This window comes from Sus scrofa, chromosome 13 (assembly GCF_000003025.6).
Source record: "Sus scrofa isolate TJ Tabasco breed Duroc chromosome 13, Sscrofa11.1, whole genome shotgun sequence".
NCBI lineage: Eukaryota > Metazoa > Chordata > Mammalia > Artiodactyla > Suidae > Sus > Sus scrofa.
The window spans coordinates 111,021,318-111,033,665 of NC_010455.5; the positions used below are offsets into that span (position 1 = coordinate 111,021,318).

The 12,348-nt window shown below is 40.1% G+C and overlaps 1 protein-coding gene across 2 annotated transcripts in view; it reads right to left on the minus strand.

Annotated features, from left to right (window-relative positions):
* Positions 635-12,348, minus strand: part of TNFSF10 (tumor necrosis factor (ligand) superfamily, member 10) — an 81,109-nt gene continuing 69,395 nt past the window's right edge. Inside the window, exons 4-6 of one of the 2 annotated variants that reach the window (XM_021068572.1) lie at positions 9,797-9,839; positions 5,667-5,771; positions 635-3,602 (exon numbers count right to left, since the gene is read on the minus strand). In XM_021068572.1, coding sequence (XP_020924231.1) covers positions 3,151-3,602; positions 5,667-5,771; positions 9,797-9,839 — 600 coding nt within the window. In that variant the 3' untranslated portion in view covers positions 635-3,150. 2 annotated transcript variants of the gene reach the window in all.

Consider the following 12,348-nt stretch of genomic DNA (forward strand, 5'->3'; position numbering starts at 1 on the left):
CACTCAATGAGCCACGATGGGAACTCCTGTGTGTCTGCTTCTGTTTCCAAATTTTCTTCTTTAAATAATCACACCAGTCATATTGTATTAAGGTTCAACCTATTCCACTATGACTTATCTTTACAAATTATATCTGCAATAACCTACTTTCAAATAAGGGCACATTCTGAAGTACTGGAGAGGAGGACTTCAACATATCTTTTTGGGGGGGACAAAATTCAACCTATAACAAAAGCATTAACCATAAAGGAAAGGACATTTTATATCCTTTTTAAAATAAATAAAACATATATAAAATATAAAATGTAATATATTGGATATTTTATATCCAATACACATAATTGTGTGTATGTGGCCACACCCGCGGCATGCAGAAGTTCCCAGGCCAGAGATGGAACCCACACCAGAGCTGTAAACAGAGCCAGAGCAGTGACAATGCTGGATCTTTAACTGTTGAGCCATGAGGGAACTCCAAGGATTGATATATTTTATCACATTATATAAAAAGTGAGCAATTTATCCTTTTCTTCTATAAGACATGTCAAATGAAAGATACCATGAAAGTCCTTTTTCCCATCATTAGTAATCTTAGTAGTATAAAACATATGTAAGTACTAGATAAACAAAGACTACATATTTTAATATGTCATTTTTATTGAAAAAGTAAAAAATATTTTTACATTTTAGTATAAAAATATAGAATAAAAATTAGTTCTTTCCCAACTGTAAGGTGACATCATCAAAGCGTTTTTCCTTTTAGTTTTTTTAATTTTATTGTATTATTTATTGAATTATTGATTTACAATGCTGTAATAATTTCTGCTGTACAACAAAGTGATTCAGTTATGCATATATACATATCCATTTTTTTTTTCAGATTCTTTTCCCATATAGGTTATGGGAAACTTCATTTCTTTTTTGGCTGTGCCTGCAGCATTTGGATGTTTCTGAGCCAGGGATCGAACATGTACCACATCAGCAACCCAAGCTGTTGCAGTGACAACACTGAATCCTTAACCTACTGTGCCACGAGGGAAGTCCTCTTTGGATTTTAAATCTTGGTTTAAAAGGACTTCTCCACTTTGCTATTACTTTATAAATTCTCCAAAGTTTTTTCAATGTATGGGGTTGGGCAGCGGATGTTTTAATTTTTCCATACAATTAGGTATTTAGGCAATTAGCCATTTGTTTACAAACAAACATATTTTGTTTGGTACTATGTTCAGGCACTGAACTGCTGTCTTTTGGCAGGGCAAATAAATGATACAGTCTTACATATATATACATATACACATACACACACACACACACACACACACACACACACACACACACGCACGCACGCATGCACATTCATTTTTGGCCGCACCCATGGCATATGGAAGTTCTGGGGCCAGGGATTAAACCTGAGCTGCATCTGCAGACTATGCCACAGCAGTGTCAATGCTGGATCCTTAACCCAATGTGCCAGGCTGGGGATCAAACTGGTGCCTCTACAGAAACAAGCCTGATCATTAACCCAATGTGCCACAGCAGGAACTTCTGGGGGTGAATCTTTATTTGGCTCTTTTTTGGCTGATTTACCTGGGTCTGTCATTTCCACTTTCAATGTGCTCCTCCTTCTAACCTGAGCCCAAATTCCCTGATAAACTTATCACTTATTTTATTTATTTTTTTAAATTATAGTTGACTCACACGGAGTTCCTGTTGTGGCTGAGTGATTAACGAACCTGACTAGCATCCAGGAGGACGTGGGTTTGATCCCTGACCTCACTCAGTGGGTTAAGGATCCAGCACTGCCATGAGCTGTGTTGTAGGTCGCAGATGTGGCTCAGATCCCATGTTGCTGTGGCTCTGGAATAGGCTGACAGCTACTGCTCCGACTGGACCCCTAGCCTGGGAATCTCCATATGCCATGGGTGTGCCCTAAAAAGACAAAAAAAATTTTTTTTAGTTGATTCGCAATGTTCTGTCAATTTCTACTGTACAGCAAAGTGACCCAGTCATATATATATTCTTTTTCTGACATTATCCTCCATCATATTCCATCACAGGTGACTAGATATAATTCCCTGTGCTATACAGAAGGATCTCCTTGCTTAACCATTCCAAATGCAATAGTTTTCATCTAGTTTTCATCTTCGTCCTTCCCACTCCCTCCCCATCCCCCCTGGCAACCACAAGTCTGTTCTCCAAGTCCATAAGTTTGTTTCTTTTTTGTAGATAGGTTCTTTTGTGCCACATATTAGATTCCAGATATGTGATATTATGGTATTTGTCTTTCTCTTTCTGATTTACTTCACTTAGTATGAGAGTCTCTAGTTCCATCCATGTTCCTGAAAATGGCACTACTTTGTCCTTTTTATGGCTGAGTAGTATTCCATTATGTATACATAACACACCTTCTTAATCTATTCATCCATTCATAGACATATAGGTGTTTCCATGTCTTGGCTACTGTGAATAGTGCTGCAATGAGCATAGAGATGAATGTATCTTTTTCAAGGAAAGTTTTGTCCAGATATATGCACAGGAGTGGGATTGCTGGGTCATGTGGTAGTTCTGTATTTAGTTTTCTGAGGTATCGCCATACTTTATCACTTATTTTAGAGTCCTTTATCAAAAATACCCTGAGTGCTTTTGGCCAGCCTGATTTTTAGTAGAGAAAAGCACAAACCATTCAGAAGTAGCTCCTTGTCCACTAAACGTAGCTTTAATTTGTTATGTTTGTACTGAAACTGCATATATTGACTGTGACCTTTCAGTGCTGCCCTTTTCTCTTTAGTTTTGGGAATGTTGTCCCTTATTCCCACCTGAGATGGATCACTACTCTTTCTTCTAGAATCTTCACAGGATTAGATGATAAAGGCAGGAGGTGTTAATTGTTACACAAATTTGGAGACAGAGTATCTTCTAGATGTTTACTAGCAAAATGACATCAGGCAGAGCTCCACAAGGTCTCTTGGCAGTTTCATTTTCCTGGAAGGAATTGGTCACTTTTCACTTTCCAAAAAAGCTTGTGTTGTTGAGCCTTTGGGTTGAGGCCTCTTTGCTCAGGCTGCCTTAACCTATTGGCTCTGCTGGAATATTTTCACAGTATACGACTCTGAATAGTCACTCTGGGGCATGGTTTTTTTCCCTGCAGATCATTTAGCCAATTAAAAAGGCCCCGAAAAAACTGGCTTCTTGGTCCATGTCAATCAGTTGTTCATTAGTAACAGAGACAAAAATTCGGTCATCTTCCTTAAGCTCAAATATTCCACCTTGATAGATGGAATAGAGTCCATATTCTGAATCTTTAGACCAACAACTATTTCTAGCACTTTTCATCAGCAGTATAGGGTCAGGATAGCTTGTCCATTTGTAAATATACTGTATCATTTGCCTGTTTTTCTTTCTGTTCCCTTCTGTAGAAACCGTTCCCAAAATTTCCTCAGGTTCCTGAAATCGAAAGTATGTTTGGGAATAGATGTAGTAAAACCCTGTTTGATGGATAACCAGCTCTCCATTCCTCAAGTGAAAATTATTCAAGAATGAATGTCCTTTTCTTGATGATTCCCAGGAGTTTATTTTCTGGCCCAAAGCTTTTTCATATTTGGAGCCTGATTGAAATTTAGAGAGAAATAAAGTTAGCTGGAAGCAAAGCAAGGAGTTTCCCAATAGCTGTGGCTAGCTGTTTTCTTTTTCTTTCTTTCTTTCTTTTTTTTTTTTTTTTGCCAGGCACATGGAAATTCCCAGGCCAGGGATCAAACCCATGACACAGTTGTGACCTGCACCACAGCTGTGGCAATGCTGGAGCCTTAACCCCTGCTCTACAAAGGAATTATTGAATTTTTTTGGTTGGAATTGTCAAGGATTTCAGTATAACATAAAACTTCCTGCTCTTTCAATCTTACCAAGGAGTCTAAATTCTTATCATATTGAAATCTAGTGGCACCTGTATCATTGAGATCTGCTGGGAGTCCCTTACCTTCTTGCACTTCCATGTCTGCTACACTCAGCTCTGAATGGTAGCATGGGAATAGGTCACTAAGATCTTTACTTCTGGACAGAATTTCTGTCTGGAACCTCTGTCTCTTCTGCTATGCTGGTGAGCTCAAATCAACAATGTGGATGGAAGTGAAAAGAAATACATCTATTTCCTCAAGCCTAGAGCTTAGAAATCCCTGCGATTCTTTTTGGTCTCTTTTGATCCCTCCTTGGTCTTTGTCAGTAACCCAGAGTTGAAAGCACCATCCAAGCAGGAGGCATCTAGTCCAATGAGACAAGGTACAAGGTTTGGCAAAAAAAAGCCCAGATTTAAAGATCTTCAGATCTTTGGATCTTTAAATTCCCAAAATTTGAATGAAAAAGGGTCTTACTAAAACATGACTTTCCTTTAAATTTTGGGCTCATCTCCATGATTGCTTCAAAATTTAGTTGTTCGAAAGTTTAAACCAGGCATCATATTAATGGATGACTAGTAAACAGTAATAGTGAAATATAGATCTCACTCATAGGCAGAACATGGCAATCATTTACAAAACACAAGTTCAGGAATATCATGAAAGCAATTGCCCGGGAAGACAAACAAACAAAAGTCAATCAACCAACAATAACCAAAAAAAAACCCCTTAACAACCTTTCATTCATTAATTCATGCCTGAAATTTCTTTTTTGTTGTTTTTGTGTTTTTGAGGGCTGCACAAGCGGCATATGGAGGTTCCCAGGCTAGGGGTCTAATTGGAACTGTAGCTGCTGGCCTACGCCACTGCCACAACTACACCAGATCCGAACTTTGTCTGCAACATACACCATAGCTCACAGCCAGATCCTTTTACCCACAGAGCAAGGCCAGGGAACGAACTCTCAACCTCACAGTTCCTAGTTGGATTTGTTTCCATTGCGCCAGGATGGGAACTCCTTGCCTGAAATTTCTTTAACCTGGTAGAAAACCTTTCATGATAATAAGAGCACTACTTACTGAATACTTGAAATGCACCAGCATTTTGCATTAATCTTCACTGTTTTATGAGTTAAAGATTTTCTCTGCTTTTTAAGGTAAGGAGCAGCTGGGATTCCAATGTGGGTATTTAGATTATAAGACCCAGGCACTAACTGCTCCACTATATGGACACTTGTTATACAGTTCAAACTTAGGCTTAACATATTTGATTACACTACATGAAACTGACATTTCTGGCAGTGCAAAGTGGTCAAATATTGGCCAACTTTTCGTGATTCAACCGAATACAAATGCTAATAGGAGGGCTGAGTGACTGATTTAGAACCTTTGATGACAAGGAAAGAAAAGATTTGATGAAAACGTGTGTGTGTGTCTGTGTGTGTGTGAGAGATAGAGATAGAGAGAGAGGGGGAGAGTGGGAGGGGAGGGAGGGGAAGAGGGAAATTTCTTTTAAAAAGAAGAGAAGCAAAAAAGGGTGTATGGGAAACTCAAAGATAAAGTTCTCCCACTTCAGAATTTTCTTGAGGCCAGTTTTCCCCAGACAGTACCAAGTTATTCATCTTATAATCTTGCTTCTGGAAAGAGTCAATCTGAGACCTGATTACTGAGCATTTTGTAGATAGAAATATAAACATTTCAGATACAAATTAAAAGAATAAGTTATTTGGAACAAATTCTTCCACTCTTTTCCTTTAAACCACATAGTCATTGTTTCTCTTACTTAGAGATGGAAATGTGCTTCTTTTCCTACTGGTTCCAGTTATGTGAGCAGCCACTCTCTGTGGACCTTTTTCTCTTTCTAGGTGAGGAATGCCTTGTTGCTTTTCTAAAAAAGAAATGACAAAGAATCATCAGCACTTATCAAACTACTTCTCAAATACATTGCTGTTGATAGATCTTGTCAATCAAGCACAAGAAGCACACTGGAGTTCCAAAGTTGATTATATGGGTTTTCATAAAACCAACCTACATTTTTCTATTAGGATCGGTCTACTTCAGCCCACGTTTAATTTGAAAAGTACTTTTATGGGAAGAATAGGCACTAAATTGGGCTATAATCTATTTATATCTCAGGTAATATTCAACTAGAATATAATAAAGTGAAGATTCTGGCCTTTTTCCAAAACAACAACAACAACAAAACTGTGGACTTGCAATACTCCTGTGGAGTCATTTAAAGTACATAAATACCCAGGTGCTGGCAAATCTCCACTTTGAGTTATATGTAGAAACAATCAGAGTGATACCAATTTTCATCATCTCAGATATTTTTTTCTCTTTGCTAGCTAACACCCATTCTAAAGGAGTAGCAGTCATAACAATTGTCCATAGATGCTATAAACCGGCATCCAACTGTCATTTCCACCACCTCCCAAAAGGAATATGAAATGACATCATGGTCATGATCATCAGTATATGAGCATATAAATCACTAATTCACGAGATAATATATAAACAAATAACATTTATTGACCACTATTCGAAGTATTTTGGAACAGCCTTAAAGGGTACAAATTCAACAAACCACTCTTTAAAAGATTGGCTCAAACTTCTGAGGATGCTTACATTGGTCACTAAGGCAAAGTATATGCTTTCATCAAGTAAATATGTCCAGGACAAGTCATAGCCCCAAAGGGGCTTCAGACACTAATCACTAATTATACTGACTGATCCCCAAAGGGATGTATAGTTCTGGGGAAATATATAAATTCAAGAGTGAAAATTTACCTATAAGACAGCGAAAAAAAGGGTGATTTGTGCTCAAGGGGGGGAAAGATTCCTATTTGTTGGAGAGCTGAGGTCAGGGGAGGATTTGTACGAAGGCCCTTTCATTCACTTACTCTGGCAAAGCAAAGTAAGTGTCCAGCACATCATTACCAGGCACTCTCCTAGGAACATGGAGAAAGAACTATAGATGAATGAGTGCAAGAGAATATTTGAGGTGCAGGACAATGATCTGACCAAGGTGAGGATGAGGAGGCTTTGGGGCCCATATCCATAGGAGAAGGCCATTCCCACAGAGCTGGAACAGCATCCCCGAGGCAGGATGCACAAATCATTCCTGGGACACAGGCATCAGAGGAGATCAGTTTCAGGCTTGGATGAGGAGTTACACTCTAGAGGATTTGAATGTTAGACTAAGAGATTTAGATCTTACAGACATGGGAAGCCTCTGAAGGTTTTTATCAGGGAAGAGAAAGACATGTGTTGTGCTTTAGTCTAGACACCTCAGAGTAAGGTTTGATGGACAGAAAGTGAGAGAGCTGGAGACGGTTGAGTTACCAGAAAAATGTAATGGATCAGGTATGAGAAGAGGAAGTTTTCATCTTTGTCAGTAGCAGAGGACACTGAAACGAGGAGATAAAATTCCATAGAGGAGGAATGAATGGGAATGAGACTCTCTTCATCTATCCGGTATTGTTACTTATGCAGGATAGGTGGGCATTTGTACGATAACTTAAGACCAAACACAGCATCAATTACATGTTATTCTCAGGATGCTCAGCTTTCAAGGTTGATGTGTCCATTTTACATTGATAAATAATTCATAATGCCTTGACTGCCTCTAGATCTTAACACTTGTGTTTTAAAATATTCAATAATGGAATCCAATTACAAATACTGTGCATTTGAGGTCATCGTGAGGCTATGGGAAAGCCTCGATTTAAAAGTAAATTCTCAAGAGAGGAAATTTCCTACTGACTGTAGCAAACAGCTCCTGGAAAAGAAGCTTGTGAATAAGTATATTTGGGTGTCATGGATACGTCTTGGTATAGAGGAGTATATGATTTCTACACCCTACCTGGGAGAAACAAACAAACAAACAAACAAACTTTTCTTTCCACACTGAAAATAGTACATACGTCTACTGTAGACCAGGGATCTGGTGTTCCCCATTAGAAGAGATGGAGTGCTCAACACTCCTACCACTGCTTTCGCCTTCAGCGAAATGACCAGAAAGGATGCTTAGACCCTGGGACCAGGTCTTGCCTTCACATTTAATATAGCCCATTTGATAAAGGAAGGTGGAGCTTGTTAAGAGATGAGGAAGTTTACTGTACTGGAAAAGGACAGCTGAAAAATAGGAAGACATCAGCAACAAACTATATATTAAAAAACTGTTTTTTTTCTGCCAGGCTAGTACACTCCAGGACTGTTAAGTCTCTGGCACATGTATTCAGGCCTTTTTAGGAAAATGAGACTAGGGTGAGGCAAATGTGAAGAAACAGCAGATTTAATTCATCAGTTGTATTTACTTACGTACTGATTTTAAAAATACTTATTAAGAACTTTCTATGTCAACTGAGATGGTGGTGGCACAACAATGTGAGTGCACGAACTGCCAATGAACTGTGCATTTCAAAATGGTTAATTGTATGTTATGCGAATTTCATCTCAGTCAAAATACTCACACATGCGCGCGCGCGTGCACGTGCATGCACGTGCACACTCGTGCCGAAGGTGGTGCAGATAAGAGCCAGAGGGATAAAAGAGAATCTATTAGGTTTGAGGTATAGAGTTAAAACTAGGTATAGGGAGTTCCCGCTGTGGCTCAGCAGGAGCAAACCTGACTAGTAGCCATGAGGATGTGGGTCCAGTCACTGGCCCTGCTCAGTGGGTTAAGGATCCAGTGTTGTTATAAGCTGTGGTGTAGGTCACAGACCTGACTTGGATCTGGCATTGCTGTGGCTGTGGCGTAGGCCAGCAGCTGTAGCTCCAATTTGACCCCTAGCCTGGCAACTTCCATATGCTGTGGCTATGGCCCTTAAAAATTTAAAAAAAAAAAAAAAATTAAAAAAATTTAAAAACCTGGATATAGAGAGGTGAGAGAAATAGGCATGTTTTCTGTCCTTGTGGATCTTTAGTAGGGAGTCAAACAGCACAGATATTTTTAAAAATATGTATGGAAAATGAACAAGATAAGTGTGAAAGAAAAAAATATGATGTGGGGGAACTTACTTAGAAAGTTGGTCAGGGAAGTTCTCTCTGAAGAGGTGAAAAGGAGGTGATGAGGATGGAGAATGAGAAGGAATGGGTGATGTGAAAATTCAGGCATGGAAGAAGCCAGATGGAGGGCCCAAGAAGCTGGCCTGGCCAATCACACTGAAGGGGATGTGGGTCAAGAGAAGGCTGTTGGCTGCAAATGGAAATGGCCAAGGTGTGGGGACCACAGGATGAGAATTTTGCGCGGGTAGAAGGATTGCTGGGAAACTCATGATGAAGCAAGAGACTGTTGCATAAAGAAAGGCTTAGATGGGTTGAGGATCCAGCGTTGCCGTGAGCTGTGGTATAGGTTGCAGATGTGGCTCAGATCTGGTTGCTGTGGCTGTGGTGTAGGCCACAGCAACAGCTCCGATTAGACCCCTAGCCTGGGAACCTCCATATGCCACAAGTGTGACCCTAAAAAGACAAAAAAAAAAAAAAAAAAAAAAAAAAAAAGAAGAGAAAGGCTTAGAGTCTAGTAGTGGGTCAGAAGCAGAGAAGACAGGTAACTTTGGAGCCCTTATATTTTTTTCCAGCCATGCTCCAGGAAGGATTTAGATGGTTTATTTACAACACATTAGCAGGTAAAAATAAATAATTGAAGAACTTGAGGTGAAAGGAAAATCCACATTGGAAGAATAAAGTTCAAGTGAAAGAAAATTCAGACCACAGGTGGGCCACTGATTTGGTTCAGAGCTTTCTAGCTGCCAATGCAAAGAGGGAAATAGAATTAAGCAGCTTGAGACGCTGAGCAGGGATCAGAGGTGGGATGTGTGGATGGGAGCAGAGAGAAAGAGGATGGAGAGCTAGTCATCCTTTTAAGAGGTTGACAATAGAAAATTAAAATAACAACAAAAAAAATACTACCTGAAACTGTAGAAATGGTTTCCTCATAGGTTCTCAAAATCATCTGCAAATAGTATTGAATAAAGCTTGTTAATTTCCCTAAACATTTAAACTGACTACAGATTGCCTATGGCTCTTCTCACTGATGTTTACCGAATATCAACCTTGACAGGTTTAAGTTGTTCAAGTATAGAGTCTGCATGGGGTGAATTTGAAGGCAGTTGTCTCTACATGGTGATCAAAAGATGATCCTCTATCTGGGAGACTTCTGTTTCTGGATGAAGTCTTTGAAAGACCACACCTGGAAAAGCACATGAAGAAGGAGTCATCCTTCTCCAAGTTAGGTCAGCATAATGTTCCCCAGGGCCTATGGCTGGGGGGTGTGGTGGCCATGACACCTCACTTTCTGATCGTCTGTCTGCATATGTGTGTGTATAAGTGCACTGTGTTTGCATCTGCCTGCACGTGTATATAATGCATGTGTGCGTCTGCTGTGCATGTGTGTCTTAGTGGATTGTGTTTGTGTGTGCATGCATGTGTGTGTAAGTGCACCATGTAGTAGAGTCCAGGAGCTTTAAATTATTGGACAGACCCAAGACTCATGGTGTGAGGCACACTCCCTCTCTCATGATGCCCAGGGACATGCACAGCCCATCCAGTGGTGACCTGTTAGCACCACCTGTCTAGTGTCACTCTCTCATTTCTGAGAATGTGGCTGAGATATTCCCAACACAAAGATATCTTACCAAATTCCCATATCTTACTGAACACCTCATATTACTTTCTTTGTGCTAATCAGCGGGGTAAGAAAGAATGAAATAGAAACTTGCTGTTAAGTGAACAGACCCTGACATTGGTCTAAACCATGTCACGGCTTTAACCTTCCCTCCATTCAGTTCTCCCTCCAGGGGATGTACGCACCTTTCCTGTCACTGTTGCTCATTGTTCAACTCTTAGAAACTCACTTCCTCTGCACTCTCTCATCAGAAGTTCTATGCCCCCGCCCCCCCTCCACCCCCCCCCCCCGCCCCGTCAAAAGCCCTGACTCCAGATAGGAAGGAAAGGGAGGAACAGGAAAAGGAGCAGGGTAATTTCTATAGTGGGAGGCAGAACAAGAATGATTATAATATAATCAGAAGACCTGGATTCAAATCGATTCATTATCAGCCTGGGAAACTTTGCTTGAGTTACCTAACTGATATGAATTTTAACTTTTTCATCTATTTTCTTTTAAGAAGATAATGATTCCTTCCTTAGAGAGCTCTTTGAGTATTAAAGGAGATAATACATACTATGAGCATAGGATGTTTACAGAAAATTCTCTGTTCAATTCATGGTGCTGGAAAAATGGGCAACTCTTTTCCCCTCCAACCCTCTCACTCAGCCCTGTGTGTCCTCTTGCAGCCCCTCTCTTCTCTAGTTAGTGGCAGAAGGTGAGAATGGAGGGCAGATGTGAAGAGGAGGAAAGAGACATGTAAAGACCACCCACACTGCTTCTCTTATCTCCACAGTGCTGGCCCCAGCATCTGGCCTCTTCTCAGTCTCCAGATTTCTACCCTAGTTCTGAGTTTCTCTCCTCTGCCACTCCCCCTAGCCCCAGGGACTGTGGGGTCCCCTTCCTCAGGTTCCTCAGGATCCTTCCCAACCATGGGTCTTTCCAGGTCCTCGTCACTTGGGGAGATGGAATTCCAGCTGCTCCAGCACAGCTGGTGTGCAGCAGGCACCCTGCCCAGGCTTCCTGGGCAATTGTGGGGCAGGTGTGTTTCTAGGACTCCCAAGTGGAAGTCTGATCTCATTTCTTGTAGAAAGAGCATCACAGGTGATGTCTGCACTTTATTGTAAGAACTGCTCAAGGTTTTAACCACCAACATAATACTGTTGCTATGGAAGTGCACACTGAGCACCAGTCAACAGACTTACAATCATCTCTTTAAAATATATTCTCTTCCTACACTGGGAAAGTCCCCAGTAATTTTTAAAACAATGATAATGCATCATAGTTTACAGGGTATATTCATGTCTATGTTTTCAGCTGACCTTTCCAGAGAGGCAGAAGGTAAATATTATTAAATGCCTTTGTACAAAGGAAGCAGCTTGAGAGAAGAAACTATTTGACATGGCACATCGCTGAGAGTAAAATTATGTTCTTACATTTACCAGTATAAACTGTTAGCTAACATAAAGTTAACACTAGAGATCCTATGTAAGCAGCTTTCACAAACAGATAGTATTTTTTATTGTGTCATTTACTAACTGTAAATTGAGATGCCATCACCTTCAATTTCTCAAAGTCTCCCTTTTCTTTCCTCTTCCTTTCCTCTTTCTTCATCTCTATATGCATACAAAAATAAATAAAGCCTTTATTCCAGAGAACAACAATGCAGGAAGAATATAATACCATTATTTGGTTTCTTATCTTCTGAATAATAATAATAAAATCACACACATCCTTTATTGTTGTGTGACCTTGAACACATTGCTTTGTCTGTGCCAGGGTTTCCACAATGTGAGACAAAAAAGTTTAGACTAGATGAAGAAGCTCTTTGGAGTAGAGAAATAAACTCTAGAGCAGA